This window comes from Corvus brachyrhynchos, unplaced genomic scaffold, assembly GCF_000691975.1.
Source record: "Corvus brachyrhynchos isolate BGI_N302 unplaced genomic scaffold, ASM69197v1 scaffold490, whole genome shotgun sequence".
Lineage (NCBI taxonomy): Eukaryota > Metazoa > Chordata > Aves > Passeriformes > Corvidae > Corvus > Corvus brachyrhynchos.
The window spans coordinates 1210668-1229757 of record NW_008235774.1 but is presented as its reverse complement, the minus strand read 5'-3'; the positions used below and the strand labels follow the sequence as shown (position 1 = coordinate 1229757).

General features: G+C 39.2%; 1 protein-coding gene across 1 annotated transcript in view; it reads right to left on the bottom strand.

Annotated features, from left to right (window-relative positions):
- LY75 (lymphocyte antigen 75) overlaps positions 1–19090 on the bottom strand; it is a 53485-nt gene that overhangs the window by 24911 nt on the left and 9484 nt on the right. Inside the window, exons 3-14 of the mRNA XM_017727012.1 lie at positions 16782–17156; positions 15721–15894; positions 15303–15467; positions 14619–14729; positions 12831–12971; positions 11077–11265; positions 10239–10396; positions 9268–9378; positions 7963–8051; positions 7439–7611; positions 7064–7260; positions 5555–5697 (exon numbers count right to left, since the gene is read on the bottom strand). Of these exons, the coding sequence (XP_017582501.1) occupies positions 5555–5697; positions 7064–7260; positions 7439–7611; positions 7963–8051; positions 9268–9378; positions 10239–10396; positions 11077–11265; positions 12831–12971; positions 14619–14729; positions 15303–15467; positions 15721–15894; positions 16782–17156 (2026 nt within the window). The remainder of the gene's footprint in view (positions 1–5554; positions 5698–7063; positions 7261–7438; positions 7612–7962; positions 8052–9267; positions 9379–10238; positions 10397–11076; positions 11266–12830; positions 12972–14618; positions 14730–15302; positions 15468–15720; positions 15895–16781; positions 17157–19090) is intronic.

The window sequence follows — 19090 nt, the reverse complement described above, 5'->3', positions numbered from 1 at the left end:
TCATTTAATAGGAAGACTGACCTATGGCATGGCATTACTTAAGACCAAGCAGCAAAACCAAGGTTCTACTACTGCAAGTTGTAGCAGTTCAAAGAGAAAACAGACGTAAGGGCTAGGACCTCTTCTGTACAGAAAAAACCCTAACTAAAACAGGTAATTCCTTTGTGGGCTGCATCACCACTTCATCAGTTGTCACATGATATAATGGTCTCTTTTCTACACTTTTCTTCCAGGATCACACACAGTGTTTATATGGTTTGGTTCCCTTTCTCTTGTCCACCTTGGGCTACCTCTCAAATATCATCAGCTCAAATACACTCTTCCTCAAACCACACAAAAGCTTCTATTCAAAGAACTGGCATGTTTCCCTTAACTTTGTCAGTGATATAAACACACTAAACCTGGGCAAAACCGTATTTCAATTATGCACCTTCATAAATGAGATGTAGACATAAATGAGCACCTAACAACACTGACTTCAATGGTTGCATGAACAAGTGGCAACAGAAATTTTAGTCCAATCAGAACTGGGTGTTTTCCTAGATTTTGCTTCCTCATTTTTCAAAAGCAGCAGACACTCAAATCTAAAATTTCACTTGTGTTCTAAGACACAAAATTACCTGAAAAAAACAGGTTTACAATGTAAATACTCAAATCTGCAGTAAGAACCTTTACCATACTCTTTTGCTGATGAATATAAAGATGCTATAAAAAAGTTGAAGGTGCTAGTCCAACTGCAAGGTTAGTTTTGTACTGGAAGTTCTCAAAGATTCACATTTGTGTGGGGTACTGAACCTTATGATATTGCACTCCAATCCGCTACTCTGCCCAAGAAAGTCAGTAGACACTTCTCTGAATGACAGTATCAGCTGGAAGCAGCAGAGGGGAGAAAGACCATGAGTTTTCTATAAAATCACAGACTACATGAAACCCAATTGCAAAAGAGCTGTGGAAAAGGCACTCTCCTCAAGGTGGTCTGACGGCGATAGTAAAGCATTGATGCCACAGTACAGGGCTCCTGTAGAACCGGATCAGGAGCACTACTCCATCATGATGCACCAAATACAGAGAAGGAACACTTGACATTTGAAGAAATTAAAGAGTTTAGGCTATTAATAAGGATTGAGGATTTTCTTGTCTAGTCTTCCCAAAGAAAGAGAGGGAAAGGATATAATTATTCTTTTTAATATTTTAGGAGACTAAATCCACAAGAAGAGGAGTGATTTGAGCAAAAAGGACATCACATCTGGAGGAACCACGACTCAGAAATAAATTTAAGTTCAAAATTGGACAGAGACATCTGACCAGCAGAGGTCAGAGTCTGTAAAAGGTTCCCCAGAAGGTAGTGCTGACAAACTTAGAGATCTGAAGTCAGAACTTAGAAAATTTATGAAAATTACCTTATTACTCAGAGGGATGGACTCAGACTCAAGCTCACCCACATAAGCAATGTTATGAAACCCCAGGGCAATATTAAGGAAGTCTTTGATATAACTGTACCACTAGCTTTCCACACATATCACCATAAAGATTCTGAACAGTCTGAAAATACTGGTGGTGCAGCACCAAGAAACAGCTTAGCCCAGGGTATGTGAGCTAAGTACATGAAATCCAAGAAGGGCAACAGTTTTTTATTTGGTGAAGTTCCTTTTAGGAAGAAAAGTATCAGTCATCAACAGATCTAATTTTTTTTTTTTTTTCTTTGTTCTCAACTCCAGTAATAATTTTCTGACATTGGTGAGAAGTGTGATAACTCTAGTATGATTTTATCATACTGATCAATCCTTTTAATGATACAACTAAGAAGCCTTCAAAGAGCCTAAATGCCCCATATCACTGCAGAGGGAAAACTGTGAGCCAAACATTCACAGCTGTCAAGCAGCTAAATGACTTTTGGCTATTTGCCTTTAGGACTTTATTTTTCTGTGGCTGTTCTTCCAATTAGGAAGCAGACATCCCCTCCTAACTGTAACCTACAGACTTAGTGCAGTTTAAGCAGTTGATCACCACACAGGAATATCTACTAAAAAGAACATTTGAGACACTAATTTCTAAAGGATTTGCAGTAATTACCTGAGCAACTGCTCTAGAGCAAATTTTCAAACTCTTTCAATTTGTATTTGGCTTTTATATAATAAATAAATTGAAAACAAAAAGTGTGCCACGTCAAGAGTTTCTCCAGCTTATCTCCCAATTTACAATTACTAGCCTGCAAACAGAACAATGTTTTCAGCTGACTGGGCTCTTACACATTAATGTGCCTCTTTTGCTTCCTTTGGAATTGTTCAGACATGAGCATGAGTAATTTAGTAACTGCTACACTACACTTGACAGTACCTTTAAGCTTCAGTAAAGCGTTCTGATAACCCTCTGAAATTATACTGTCATCTCATCACAGGAAAGAATTCCACCAACTATTTAAGACAAAGATGAATTAAAACTCTCTATTGCAATTAAGCTTGCAGCAAGGAATTTGCTTGTTCTTCAAGTATCTGTCTCCTCATTGCAAAGCATTTAAAATTCAGCCTGTGGACTGATATCAAAATGGATTTTTCAGTGACAGGGTGTCCTTTGAGCTACACTCCTGGAACTGCCTATAAAAACCTGAAGTATCCTGAGTTTTAAACTAAAACATACATGCAATTTGGGCTTTACAATGGACTCCACACTGATTGACACTGAAAGACCTAAATCTCTAGCAATCCCTGCTAGATTCTTTCACATAGAACTAAACATTCATAAAAGTCAAAGTACTACAGGAGCAAATAAATACAGTTCAGATTGCAAAGGGACTATAAACCCATAATTTTTCTAATCATATTCTAACTGCCAAAATAGAAAATTATTTTCTGTGTCCTTTATGCCAGCTCCAACACAAGATGAAGAGCCTAAGTGAAGTTTTTGGGATTGCTTGTAGGTCAACCTAGTTCTTGACAAGAGGCAAGGTATACATCTGGACCAACCCCTTAATGGTGCAGTTTAAGGCACTGTTTAATCTTAGGCAGTGCTGGCCTAAAACTCTGCATGAAGCCCATCTGGCCACCCTGTTCTGCCTCCACTAACAGGCTACTGCACTAGCTAAACCACACCCTGCTAATTACCTGCTCTTGAGTGGAAGAAAAGAGAAGCTGAATTAATTCAATTACTACAACTTGCATCTCAGCTTTATTGCTGTTTTGGCCATTATGTTAAGGTGACTTTTTTCTTTCAAACTCAAGTGTTTGTAAGGCTTTCTAGATTCAGAACAGTTATAGCAGCAGAGCTGTTGATATATAAGGCAACCTGGATTTCTTTCCAGTAAGGTGTCCTCACTGAAATGCTACTTCTAACCAGTCAAAGCTATTTCTCTCCCTGTGTCCAGCACTGCTGCCAGCTATAAGCTGCAGAATGCTCACAAACACAGTCCAAAAAGAATGAAAGTAACTGAACCGGATCTGTTCTGCCTGTATCATGTCCCTTAAAGTCAAAAGAGGTTATCTCCTATTTCTTCCAGACAGGAGAAGGTTGGCAGGCAAATTTTATTTTCCTTTCCAATGGCAATAGCCTGACTTGGCTGGAGCAATTTTGGCTCTTATTTGACTCTAAGGTGGAATCTGAGTAAAGAACAGAATGGACTAGGCAAGCTGCCCTTTTCCTGGTGAACCAAAATGACTCCTGCTAACATTTAAAAACAAACAATTCTCAATGAGTCACCAGAGAACTGTGCAAGGGGAAAAAACCCGAAACCAAGAGAGTTGAGGTGTGGCTCCTTCCCCAGGACAAAATGAATGCACTGAATGAATGCTTTAGGTCAGACTTTGCACTGAGTAAATACAGGGAACACGAACAAACTGCATGCCAGCACACTCCAGCAGCTAATCACATCTAGTATCACCTTAGCATGATTTCTCCCAGTGAAATAATTCACATGGTTTCCTATCTCCTATCTCAAATGAGCTTGATTTTCAGATAAACTACCCTTGACATTTGACCTCCAAAATATTTTATGTAATCAACACCTCTGAGTAATTTAAAAGCATAACTATCTTCAACAATTCATCATGTTATCTAAACAAACAAACATTATTTAAAATACCTCAGGCAATATCAACTATGTAGTATTTCAGTTCAGAATGTTCTGAAGTGCTGAAAAAGGGGTTAGCCCAGATGAAAATACTGTGTTTTCAGTTGAATTTGATATGAGCAGTTACTGCAACACTGACTGCAGAGTCAACTTATACCGGGCCCAATATATTGCCCCTCATTTTAAGTTCTGCTGGAATAATACTGAAATACTGAGACTTAACTACTTTCAGACTAAGTTCAAAATTTCTGAACTATGGGAAATGCATGAGCATTGTGTGTCAACTGACTCCCTGGAGAGACAGAAGTGTCCACCTTTAAATTCCTAACAGAAAATATAATTAATACCTCAGACAGTCTGCAAGCTGCAAAGCAATTCCAAGTACTTGTAGGAAAATAAAATGTTGCTTCTCTATTCACATTTCATAGTCAATTAGGTGCATTAAAACAAAATTCATAACTGCAAAACCATTTAATACAGCTAGAAATAATTTGTGCACTGATTTTATTTTGGGACTTCAGCCAGTTTAGCGAAGGAATCACAAGTGGCTTTTACACAAGCTAAACTATCTATATATAGAGCATACAAGTTTGGTTTTGCCTCTTATTAACATAAACACTGAGTAATTTTCATGACTTGTGCACTTCTAAAAAAAGTTCACTGGTTTCTCAAGAAGGCACCTCTTCAGTCATCAGGTTTTAAAATTTAATCACAGTGTTGTATGCTGGCAGCTTCTGAAATAATCCTGATTTCGTTTGTTGATGAAAAAATTTAGATCACGTAACTGGCAGCATTTGAGTTTAAGCAGGCAAAAGTTCTGAAAAAACAGACTGTCAATCAAAAAAACATATTACACAAGGATCTGACATCACACCAATGCCTAATAAAGTTTTGCAGTGACAGCTCATCTGATTAAAAATAAAGGTTTAAACTCATAAATTATTTAGCATTTAATCTGTTGATACCAGAAAACTCAGCACACCCATCTAATACCCACATAGTGTTAGTGCAACTATGCCAAATAGGATCTGTGCCAACCAGATTGCTGGACACTACATTATTCACATTTTTAGAAGTTAGCACCCAGTTTAGTCAGGAAGCATTTCGTGAATAAAAATGAGGCATATCTGAAAAACTGAAATGATAACTCATCTCTAAAGAATGTACCAGTAAAGAATAGGTACATTTACCATCTAGCTGTGCCAAAGTTCAACACAGCAAAGGAAAAACGTATTATAACAACAGACTTAGATTTGCTTTCAGCATCTTCCATTACATAAATTTCTCTTCCTGTGCTGCCTCTAGCAATGTGAAGTATTTGCCCAAGCTGTACTCCCTTGACATTTTCCAGCAAGGCAGTTCAAATGCCACATCTAGCTGTTCTGTGGGAAACACAGTTGTCACACGATCTCGTATTTGCCATTTGGGGTCAGCAGCAGCATTTGCGATCCACTGCAGAATCAAAATCCTAGAACACGGCTAGTTTGTTACCTGATCATTTTTCTCAGGATAGAATGAAGTGCTTTGATTTCTTCTGACTGGCTAAAACTAGGCAGATGGCCTCCAAGGGCTTCACAGAACCTTTCTGCCTCTTCCCAGGTCCTGGTTCGCAGCACTCTTTCACTGTGGAAGAACTTCACAACAGCCAAATGTCAGAGCAGAAAATGACACACGTGGCAGTATTTTTAAAACACTCTTGTTCTACTAAAATATGGTCACCTGAGATTTAGTAACTGGTATTTCCACAGGGAGAGAACTTGACTTTTTAACAATTTTTCTTTCAGTTTGTTTGACAACAGCCAGACTCTGAAGTTTAGCTGACAAAATTTGTTCAAACACAACATATTCCACATGACAGACTTTCCCTGTTTTTCTTTACCAGAAAGATTTTAGAAACCACCAGCCAGCTCACTCCATAACTGCAAGTCAAGTTATAAGCTTAAAGGGATGTTGTTCATCCAAATTTATGGGGAACTACAGAGCCTAATGTTCACTGAAACTGGGCTTGTTTGACTGCTGCGGGTGAAGAAAGTTCTTTGGCACACCCTTGGCTACCTGTATGCATCAGAGGTGCAGGTTTGGCTCATACATCTCAGCTACCACATCCACTTGATCCCCCTGGTTTCAGGGGGTTTCCAGGACAATTCCCATCAGCTCGATCTCTCTGCATGGACATGCTGCATTTGGTCATCAACAGCTGTGGAGAATCTGCCAGGGCCAGCTGTCACGTCCATCAACTATGGGACAGCTATGTTGCACAGCAGCACAGACCTATCCCTTCGGGATGCTTGCCCACACCCATGTTACTCAGGCTGGGTTTCCCCACTTTGCTACATGAGCTGTTAACAAGAAACAGCTCATTGCAGACACCGAGTCCAAAAATGATGAATAAAGAATCCAATGAACAGCCTCAGTTTTAACTTGATTTAATTTTTAAAAGAGGGGAAAAACCTGCATTTCTAAATATAAATTTGTTCAAGCCATTCCAGCTAAACAGCACAGCTGCTTGCTTCCACTGTTTACTTCAAAACAGTAAAATGCAACTGAGGCTGAATGGTTTTTCATATCCGTATTCAAACCAGAGAATATCACACCTCTCCTATCCATACTCTAAGAGTACAGAAAGGAAAAGGACAAGGGAAAGTGATGCAAAGCACTTTCCTTCCCTGTGCAGGTGTCTGTGCATGCCAGAGGGCAGCAGGGAGGACACAGGCACAGCACCCTCTGACAGCATCAGGCTCCTGAGGCAGCAGCACAGGGCCAGTGCTGTTGCCCCACTCAGCTGCCCACAAAGAGGCACAATGCACCTTCCAGGAATGGCAGATGATGATGTGTGACAATATCTGCAGGCAGTCAATCTGAAACAACACCAATTCCCTTTCCTGGTGAGGAGCACCATTAAAGTGCCCTCCAGAGCAGCTCTGCCCACAAAATGGCTGATCACTCACTTCCTCCAAGACAGTAATGAGCAATTAACATCAAACAGGAGTAACATTTTACCTTGTAGCAGGCAAGGCCAGATCCATTGTGCCACCCAGGGGGACAGGGATCAGTTGGCTTTGGGAGCACTTCTGGCTCCTTGGGCTGCCCAATATATTTTTTGCAGATAGAAAATGCTTTAGTGGTTTTACAATCCTTAGTTTCCCACTTTCCAAGAGAATTTCCACTGGACATGGCCACACATCCTCCTGAAAACTCTGAAATTAAAGCCACCAAAAACATATTTAGAACTATTGGCTGGTTTTCAAAAGAAAACCTGACATATTTGTGAATTACTACTTTATTTCATGCTTGGAGTTCTGTAACATGGTACTCCAATGCTTGCTCAATGTAAAAGGACAGTATTTTTATGTGTTTTTTAGTTTTCAAATTTACCTGGTTGCATGGAATTCCAGTTAGTGTATGTCACAGCTTCAGGTTTTTCCCCATTCACTGTACCCCAGGAATATATTCCTGACTGGCTAATATCCTGCAAACCGGTCCAGAAGTACTTTTCTTCAACTTTGGTGTGTTTTCTAATTAGACTGTTTATAAATTCTTGCTCAAATCTGAAAATTCACAGATTAATCAGAGTCAGTATTTGAAAGATATCAAACTACTGAGACAATTTTAAAACCAGGGATATTACTACATGAGTCAGTTCAGGCAGTCATCCAGGCAGTCCCATATTCAACATGGGGTCAGCAGGCTGGGAATTTTCATACTTCGAAGAAGGTTTCACACTGTAGGTTTACTATTCTCACGCCGTGGAAAACACGGCTTGCTAGTTCTTGGCAAAAGCAATTCTCTCTCTGCTTTGTCTTTATAAACCACTAGCTGGCATACAGAGGTTTTAATCTCTGATTTTATCTCCAGGATTGTGCTGTTAAACCTGCTCATAAATTACAAGTGTGCTTTACCTGTTCATCACTGTAAGATTGCACTGGGCTCCAAATGAAACTTCCATTTTATCAATCCTGTAACAGTAGTTTCCATGTCTCTCCCATCCCTGGTTAGAGAACAAAAACCACATTTATACAAAATAACTTAGGCATTACCTACGGGAGAAAAGAAATCATTGCCAACACTGGCTGGTGCCCACAAGCTGGCACAGCATATACCAGAAAGAAATGCACTGTGTCACATACAAGGTCCAGTATCATCAACTCTCAGATTCACAGTTGTAAAAAATAATGCAGCCACAGGAATAAAATACACCACTGTTTTAGCTCGCCTGGGCACAGTCTTCTGACCACTACGTGCATTTACAGAGAGAAACACAAGGGCAACAGCCCAGTCCTATCCAAACAATAGGAGTTTTCATGCTATTCCACCAACGCCAGGATTCAAACAGAAGAATACAAGGAAAGCATATGCTAATGTTTCTTTACTTCTGAGAAAAATACTTGATACTGAAAATGTGTGAACTTAAAAAATTTCTCTATTATTCAAATATTTCTCCCCATATTTACACTGAGATTTCAAGGAACATTAATGTGTTAACTCTTTTCTAACCTAACAATGCCACTGGCATCTGAACAGCAGAGAAAGCTGTAATTCCACATGCTGAAGTCTGAAAATACAGAGAAAAGAATACCCCCAAGGTTGTGCAGAAAGAAAGATAAGGGGTAAACATCTTTCCTGTTGCAAGCAATATGTGACACAAAACTGAACCAAGTAACTCTGAAGTAGCTAGCAATACCATCCTAAGTTGTTCAAAAGACAAAAGACTTCTTTTTAAGCTTTATTTATGCTGTAACACGTCATACTGTATAAAAAACCTAAACAAAAAACCAAACCTCCCCCCCTTATTCAAGTCACAGAACAAAAATGAGAGCCAACGAAGTGTAACAAACGTAATCTCAGTTAACAATCTCTGCATATCTTTATGTTGCAAAGCGCTTATCCTAAATTTTAAAACATAATTTAAGTAAAAAAGACTGAATAAATGGTGTTATCAATAACATTTCTACTAAAATCAACTTCTTTTAAATAAATAAATAAAACACAACCTCTCCTGGGTCCAAGTTGATACTACTTTCATCAATAAACAGACTGATAATACATCCAGAGCCTGCTTAGGAGAACCTGAAATTTGGTTTATGCTGTATAAATTCACAGATTTTACTGAATGGACAAGAAAGAAATGGAAGTAGAGGAAGTAAGTGATTTTAAGCAGGTTTCTGAACCAAATGACAATAAAAGAAATATAGGCTTCCTATTACCTCTTCCAATGAGCAACTTTTATCTGATTTTGTTTCATTCAAAATCTCTCCTTTTTTCTTGCAAACGTATTTAAATTTCTCTTCACAGGATTTGACTCTCCACTGTCCCAGCTGTGAGAATGAAAGGGAAAAAAAAGTATTATACATTCTAACAGTCTCTCGATTTCCATGTTTGCAGGGGCTGTTTCCATAGAGGAGAAAGCCAGAACACCTCTAACACTGATATTGGGGTGGGATGCCCTGGGTTATATGCACAAGTACATGTTTGGAAGAAAGAGAGAAAGCTGACACACATGGAGATGGGAGGATTCTGGATCACATCCAAAAAGGAAAAGAAAAGGCCAGGGTGGTGCCAACTCCCTTAGATGAAGAAAGGAATGGGTCAGCAGGCTGTCAGCAGGCAGGAAGTGTGCTCAGCTTAATGTGGAAGCAGCTCAGAGACAAGTCAGGGGAGCTGAGCACAAGCTCCAGTGCCAGGCTGATCACACAGCAGGCAAATGGGTGCTCCACTTTTCTAATGCATCAGCAGGATGGGATACATGGGATACAGCTTGCTTCCCACTCCTAGTGACCCCCTTCCTACACCAACACCCTTTTTAGAACATTCCATCCTCAGACTGGGTGACCCAAATTGGTCTACAAGGTGACTGAACCCAGATTTTCCTTCCTTCCTACCTTTCTGCCAGAGACATGGAAGAATACAGTAACCCAAAGTACAGAGTGACAAGGCCAGATGTCTGGCCAACAATGTGGCAGTCTCAGAGCTAATAGTAATTTCTGCCATTCTTTGCAGTACATAGCTACCAAGTTGTAAGAAATCTGCTTGCAGAAAAATGTATTTTAAAGATTATTCCAGAAATAAGATCAGCTATCTGCTTCATCCCCCTTCTTGACTTTCCCACACACTGATGTTGCCTCTACTATGATGAAAAAAACCACACCAACATCCAAACTCAACACTGTATTCCTACCTTGCCTGAATAAGACACACAGTTAGGAGTGCTGTTAAAGGGAACTTTTGGTTCATTCTGATCCCAGTATGTAAAAACCACAGGTGAGCGATCTGACCATTTGAACAAGGCTGGCACATCATCATTCCTGAGACCCATCCACATTTCCTCTTCAGCATCTGTAATTTAAAATTAGGACAACATTGTCGTTTCAATATAATAGTCAAACTAATAGGAAAGAAATGTGTTATCAGCAAAATTTTTTTTTCATCATTATACTGTGCAGCAGTGAAAAATACTGTGCAGCAGTACAGTGACATTATTTTTCTTACAGTGAGAAAGGGTATTTGAGACAACTGTAACATAGGTTTCTTATCTTGTTCCTTAACTTATATTCATGACTATGAGAAAGTTTCACAGAGAAGGAGCAAACAGGAAAAAAACCCAACCACAAACAAACAGAGATAACGAACACACCAGCAAAAAAACCCTCAACCAAATTTAAAGTGTAGGCAAAGACATAACACTAAACATTACTGACACTATTTACTAGTTCAGTCACTCAAAATAGTGACCCAGCTATCTACTATTCTCTTTGAATGAGAAAATTAAGCACAAAGTATTAAAAAAACTAGAAGTAGGTTACTGTGGTAAATAAGTAAATTAATAGATTGAACCAGATCCAGAGGGCCTGGATCTGCACAGAAACATTCAGCACCAGCCTGAGTATAAGCTCAGCATTAACACCCACACTTAAAAGCTAGAGGTTATGACAATTGTATGCTAGAACATGGAAAGCAGTTTTTAATTTATGGTGTGCAGCACTTGGTGCTTGACCTTTACAACTACCCCAACTCACCATTATGAAGCTTTGTAACAACCAGTTCAACATCTGCTAATGAGTGAATGCTGATGAGGTTACTCTTATTTGCTTTGCACAACTCCTCTGCCCTACCCCAAGGTGCCTGGTTGTTTATCAGCATGTAGCAAAAGCCGTCATGGGGGAGCCAGCCCGGATCACAGAGAGTATCCAAGTGTCTCCAAAACACTAATAATGAAGAGAAATGGAATTAGAGACTTTTGTTTTACATTGGCTAGTGCAAGGGGCTGGTTTTAAATTCAGCAGCACCTTGAAACAGCCAGAATTCAGCAATCAGAACATGTTCACATCTCTTCAGAACTCATATAAGAAAGGGTCACAGCTTAGTCAAGCAAATAGACTTCAATGTAGCATTAGGAGAACTCATAATATTTTGGGGCCATGAAGCAGGTAGAAGGAGAAAGAAGTTAGTGGGAGTGAAACTAAAAAGCAGGACTGCATTACATTAAGCTAATCTTAGTGTAAGTGAGAGGTTCAGAAGCAATTGGAAGCAAGATTTCAAAAGCAACTGAAGAAAAATCAAGTTAATTCATTACAGGAAAGAATCACACAACTCAACAAATGCTTATTTTAAATATTTTTTTTCTTCTCAAGATATTCAAGAATTCTAACTAGTTTTAATGGATGCTGAAAAGGTATATACTAATAGACTTTCTGGTTCAAAACACACTACAAAATCCTTCAACCACAGGAATTTTGGTTTTTAATGAATAAAACTCTATATACTGGTAATAACTCACCCCACTGAGGAGCCAGAGAACAGACAAGAATTGTTAACTGAAAACCAGCTTTCAGGGTATCACTGCAAAATTTGAACCAGTTCAGTTAAATTTAAACTGATTACAATTTTTTCCTCAAATGCACACACCTCTCCAGGGGGAGCTGGAGAGAACATGCCTCAGTCAGAGACACTCCACACCCCTTGTGCTCTAGTCCTCCCTGTCATTTGAGGGCAATAACCATTCAGTAGAAGTTTTTGCAGGAGAGCCCTGCAAGCTGGACCCTGGGAACTGGGTGAGGCCAAAGCACATACAGAAGAACAGGTCATGGATATAGGAAGGGCTGGACATCCAGGTGTAGATAAATGGCCGAAAGCATGGAAGCAGTTATATGTCACAGCTGGACACTGTAAACACTGGAGGACTCTGTGTATGTGTGTAGGTCAGGATAAGTGATTTATTATCTTCTAAGAGCTGTTATGGATCCAGTAAAGATTACACACTGAGCAAGCTACCAACTCTTGCACTCTGATTTCTAGTGCTGGGCCTGGTTTCAAACGACAGTAAGGTTATTTAATTACTTCTATTTGAGTTCAACAGAGTTTGATCCAAGACCTAGGTAAGTCCCATTTCATGTCAATACACACAAAGAGTGAGAGAAACAGGCTTAAAGCAAAGATAGAAAGGTTTGGGGTGCAACTGCCAGTTCCAGACTTCCAGTAATACATGAAAGAAGGCACAAGCCATGGAGGAAAATGTGATGAAAAGGGCAGGACTGCTGCAAAATGCTTTATGTGTGAATGAGAAAGCTGCAAAAAATGAAAACTGTTTGTGATGCATCATCTTGACACTGAAGAAACAGAGCTTGCTTCTGCTCTGCTAAAAAATCCAAAGCTGTTGTGAAAATGTTTTGGCAGAGATGCCTAAAAAGGCTTGGGAGGGAAAAGAAAGACTCCATAAGTGAACATTACACTCATATTAACATATAGAACTCAAAAATGAAAACTGTCCTACCTGGAATGCTTGGAACTTCATTGAGTGACTTCTTGCAAGTATATGGAAGTTGAGTCCCACAGTGGTAACTCTGCCACTGACCAGAAGCAGCATTCATCACCACACAACTTGTCCCATCCAGTGGAGATAAACTCTGCATATCTATAGTCAGGAACAAATAAAAACATAACAGCACAAGTTATGAAACAGTGAAGGAAGTGACTGCTTCTTTTTACTACTGGTTTTCAATACAAGAATAACACTCTTCAGATAGCATGCCACCTTTTATCTGAAGAAGATAATTTGCATCAACTGAGGGCAGCTGTCCTACCACAGGTCCCACAGAATGTTTTTTCTAAGAGAGAAAGTTTCAGAATCAAGGAATCTTGGACTTCTTTTCCAATGTTTAATCATAGAACCAGGAGGAATGTTCTATTTACAATACAACAAACCCTTGGCCAAGCACTTTCCCAGACTAGAAATATCTCAGGGGAGAACCATTTTTGCAGCCCTCAGTTTCCTTTGGCAGTCCCTTTCCACTCTCACTCCAAACACAGTTCTGCACTTTCTCTCCATGCTAACCACAACCCTTACCTTAACAGAAGCCTTAGACAAGGCTCCAGATTTGAAACAGCAGAGAGATTAGCTCTTTTTTGCAGTCTTCAGGTTCCCTTTCTAATAAAACTTTTTGACCTTCTTTTTCTTTGAGCCTCAATGCAAACCCAGGCTGTGGGCTACACAGAGCACCCCCACTCCCCCTGTACTGGGTTTGTTCAGGCTCACAGAAAAAAGGCTCAGGGTAGATCTGAAAGAGAGCAGCGGGACAGGGCCAGGCTCTTTTCAGAAGGGTAAAGTGAAAGGAAAAGTAATGGGCAAAACTTGCAGGTATCAAAATTCCTGTAAATCACCAGTAAGTATTTCCACAAGGGGTAGACATGTCTGCCATGTCTGCAGACTAAATTATGCCACTGTAACTCAGAAGAGTCTGGCCTCTAGCTCTGCATTACAGTCCTACAGAGTGATCACAATTCCAGAAGAAGGTGCAGTCAATAGTACAAGCAGCAAAATTCTTAACCTTTCCAAAGGACAAAGCACATTTAGAAAGTCCCACAGAAACTTCTTAGTAAAGCTATCGAAGAAGTAACAGAAACCACTTCTCAACTTTTCACAGAATTCCTGTTGCAGTACTACTCTATAAACTAAAGGAAAAAAGAGAATTCCACTTTAAAAAGCTCAAATTCAGCTTAAATGACAGAATACTAGCTTCAGTATTCCTGATGACTGTTACACTGGGATTCCCAAATACACATAGACTCATTACAGATTTGTGCAAACATTACAAATTCATCCCGAAAATTCCAAACAGTCTAACCAATCCTACTTAGCATCTTTGGAGTAATTAAAAAAGGTTTTTCAAAGGTTTTATACTTCTTTCATCCTCACCTTGAAACAAATTTAAGCAACCTTGAACTTTAAAAACCCAAGTTAAGTTTCTAAGTAGCATGTGTCCTTGCACATACATAAATAACCACAACATTTGAGGGAAATCAGTGCCATTCTGTCGGGGGAAGGAGAAATTTAGCAGCTAGGAAAGCTGTGGATACTTTACTAAAATGGACTTCAAAAATACTATTTAGGTTTTATCTTTTCAGAGACTTATTAACCTAATCAGTCATAAATATAAAATGAGAACAGAAAGATTTGCTGGCTAGGAGGAAAAGATGCTTCTGAAAATGGAATGAGATGGGAAAAAAAAGTAATACTAGTTACTATTGTGAATATTTTCAGTATCACTAGAAATATCAGTACCTGGATGCCAGTTGAGAAAATTCAAAGGTTTGTGATCTGACCACTGCCAACCGCCAGAAACATCCAGTTGATTTAAGCCAATCCAGAAGATCTCAGCAATGTCATCCTTGGCTAGAGACATTTTTTTTTTTAAAGAAAACAATTAATATAAAATGCTCATCCTTTATTGGTCTCCTTTAAATTAAAAATGCCATCTGAAATGGCATGCATTTCAGGAAAGAAAGATTGCTATTATAATTGGACATGCAAACTTTCTTGAACTGAGGAGGAATTCATCCACACAAGCCTTCCCTCCCAATGTCTTCAGATATTTCTCCTTTGGTTTTATAGTCCCAAAGGCACTTGGATAATTTCTCCAGGTCAAGACTGAATAACAGTGAGGACAATATCATAACAAGAGAGTAAAATGCTGCTAAAACACCAACTGCCACTCTGGCATGTATTTGAGATTTTGGGGACATTCCTCATTAACAATATGAACATCTAACTTCTATAATGAAATCATACAGATAAATTTAAATAACTCCCTAAAATCAGATTAGCACCTTAGTTTTGCTACACAAATGAAAGCCAAAATATTTAAAGTATAATCAAGTTTTACCCAGAGATTTAGGACAGAAACTGAACTGCTACCTCCACTTTATAAAGATTTCCCAACATTCATATATGAATAATTACACCTACCTTGTATGTAACTTAATTCAGATGCATTTTGGATACTAAGTAAATCTCCTCCTTGCCTTTGACATGAAATATAAGCTTCTTTCCAAGAAAGAGCAGACTGTGTATTAAACTGGTAGCAATTTTCAGACCCTGGATCACGTTCCCAGATATCATGACACCCATCCTCTGTTTAAAGGAAGCAGAAGGTACTTTTAACTACAACTATACAGAAACATTATGAAAGTTTCAAAAGAAAAACTTTTGAATATAATACTGAAGGTCTATTGATTTTTATATTGGTCATCACAAATACTTGCAGAATAAGTCAACACTGCAACAGAAAAGCTTTTACACAGCTGAACAGACACACAAAGGTGGAGCTGTATATAAGAGAAGGGACAGAATGCTTTTAAGACATCTATTTAGAAACCCAACGTGCCTGGCTGTAAGCAGATTCCCCATTTTCCATCGCGAGAATAATCTTCAGAAGTGGCACACCATTTCCCACCCGTATGTGTTTCATCCTGAATGCAGGCATGATGCCACACCTTGTTATACAGAAAGGGGAACTCACAGGGTTTACCGTAAGAGTTGCCATCTTTGGTATAAACCTCTGCAGAAAAAAAAAAGAAGTAAAATAAAGAAGTAAATACATCTCCCTTTCCTTACAGGTGGAAATGACAGTAAATCAGTGTTACTGCTCATCACAGGCATACTTAACCTAAAAGCATGCAAATCACACTTGTGGTCTTAAAATACCATTATCTTCTTGTTACAGATAATATACAGCAATGCCAGAACCGAAAAAAATTACATAAAGAGAAATATTTTTCTGTACTTTTTCTTCTGAGAAACAGCAGAAACTTGTCTCCCCCATCCTGCTAAGTTACAGATAATTCATCGTCCTATTGAAATCCAGGTGGTTTGCACAGAGCCCTATATAACAAGGACTTTAACAATCAACACATACAGAAGAGGGGAAAGGTGAAGCACATTTTCACCACTTCTTCCAGCAAGCATGAGATTTCAGACAAGACTGGCTTCCATGGCACACACTACTATACCAGAGCTCACAGTCCAGCAGGCTGTGAGCTGGCAGCATGCTCTGAATCTGACTGTATAGCCTACCAGCAAAGAAAACATCCTCAAGCCCTGCTAACAGGAAAATTCCCATCATGGTGAGGACAGTGTCAGTTCTGATACAAAGTGGCTGGTATTTCATAATTAAATAGGTTTGCACTGAAATATGGGGGCAGGGGGGATTTAAACCTGCTAAGAAAGCCACTCAGTAACACAACTTCTGCAGTTGTGCTGCTATTTTTTATTAATAACCTTTGAAGTTTCATATTTGAATATCAGTGTCTCTCTACAGCACAACATTCTATTGCTTTACTCATCAGTCTTTTCACATAACTAATTTTAAGAACTTATTGGTGCAGACATACTCAAAAAGCCTTTAACAAATAAAGAATCTCCAAACCCCTGTGGAAACCTACTTACCATGGTAGGGATACCGACATACATCACTCGAGGAATTGTTGCTTTTCCACTGGTCTGTTGCATTTATGCTTGCAGTCACATAGTTATTCTTGATAGTCACTTTGTACTGAGATGCACCAACGATGGAAGCATCAGCACACCGCCACCACAGCATTAACTCTGAGTTACAATCAACCATTTTCAGGCGAGACAGTGATTTGGTGAATATATCAAGTCCCAGGCACTGCTTGGACCCCAAGTGAAAGAGGCGATTCTGGGATACCCATTTCCATAAAGCTTCGCTTGTGTCCCTGCAGTCATCTATCACTATCAGCGAGTTTTTAACTTGTATGCACTTGTTCTGTTTGTCATGGCGAATGGTAAAAGCATCATTGCCTGTATAAGAAGAAACAAATATCCACACATGGCTATGATACAGTATCATTTTCACAGGAAGCTCATTTTTAAAAGGGTAATCACATTCTGAGAAATGCTTTCAGAAAAGTACCACAAGTGCTGTTCATACGTTAAACCACCTCTTTCACAGAAACCACATTCAGTGCATTTTTCTCCTCTTTAGTGAGTAACTTCTGGGGGAAAAGATCTCTTTCAAAGTCTTTATAAAATGAGGAGAGACAAAGTGAGACTTCTAAATCCAATTCTAGTGATGAGCATTCTTCCTCTATATTTAGCATATACTGATTGCATCAGCCCTGATTAATTTGCAAACTTACTTGGTAAAGAATCTTATCTTCGTGCTTATCTGCAAACACAATAACAAACACAACAACAAAGACAACAGACCCCATAAAACATAATTAATAATAATCTTCACTTAGTAAGCACTTTTTTTAAAACTGTGTATAATACATAGTACACAGCATGAGAGGTTTACACGTGAACCAGTTTGCGGGTGCAACTGCAGTATTAATAAGTTAACTGGTACTGCTTTGAGGAGAGAGTTTTAGAATGAGTATCCCACCAAAGACAGCACACAACAGATTAGGAATATAATTTAAAATATTTTATAGGGACCCTAGTTTCGTTTTCAGTTGTGATGAGTTTCGTTTTCAGTTCTGGTGTAGTTTGTGATTAAAGAGAAAAATGGAAGTTGATAAAGCACAGCATACCATTTAAAAAATATATGAATCACCCTACTAATGCAAGCTAACACCTCTGCCAGTATAAGAACACTTCTGACAAGCAGCAGTAGGTTGAGTGAACCATGAAAAAATGCCCTAAAACTCTTACTATGCCAAAATAAAGATGGCTCCACAGTACAGAACTTTCACTAATCAGGCTGAAACGAACCTTGGCTGTCCCAGGCCCACAAGGCTATTATTCTGCTGCTTAAATAAGGAATCTGCTGAGTAGTATTTTGTATTTAATAGTAATGCACTGTCAATCACATTCCTACTGTATTTTTCTGTTATGACTTACTAATAGGTTTGGCTGAACAGGAAGGAAAATATTCAGTGATGTTATGTGGTGAATTTTACCACTACTTCCCAGTATACCCATGAATTTTCCACTCTGTAAGTGCCAAACAATATTTAAATAGTACCTAGCTGATCACACCGTAAAGAAGAATCTGTGAGTCAGCCACCTATTATAGTGACTTTTTCTACGTAGCACGCTTGAACCAACTGTCTATTTCATCCTATTAAATAAGATATTTTAACAACCAAACCTGCTTTTGTGGTACACTTTAACCCGGTGCTTTTTCAGCACTCTATCTGCTTTTTCTTTTTATTCTTCCCTCATGACTTTTCTTCCTCTTTTTTATTTCTTGTAACAAGTTTTCAGCCACTTCTCAGGTCTTCTTTCACTTCTTCATCCACAACTCTCATGCAGATATCAAGTGGAAAATCACTTTTTAAAATTTCCCTGGAAAACTTGCTGATGTTGTCTCACCAAACTTCTCTGTGCAGCAATTTATTAATAATTATTCCAGTTCAATGCTCTGGCCATGAAGTTTCAGTGACATCTTCAGCTACCAACCTGAGCCTGTTACTATCATAGGATATTAAAAAAAACTGACGTGCAACTTAGTGAAGAGCTCAACTTGTTTCCCAGCAGATTTGACCAGGCTAGTGGCTTTGGCTTGCAAGAATTTCCTCAACGTGAAACTTTTCCACCTGCTTCCTGTCGGACAGGGCAAGCCTCCTTGGCTGTCTCACTGCTCATAAAGCAGCGGATAACAGCGAGGGCGGGACGCGCTGCTGGGAACTGCCCGGGCTCGGGTGATTCCTCTCCCCGAGCTGTCAGGCCAAAGGCCGCGGCCCGGCCTAGGGCGGCCTCGGCACCGCGGGCAGCGGGAACGTGGCAGC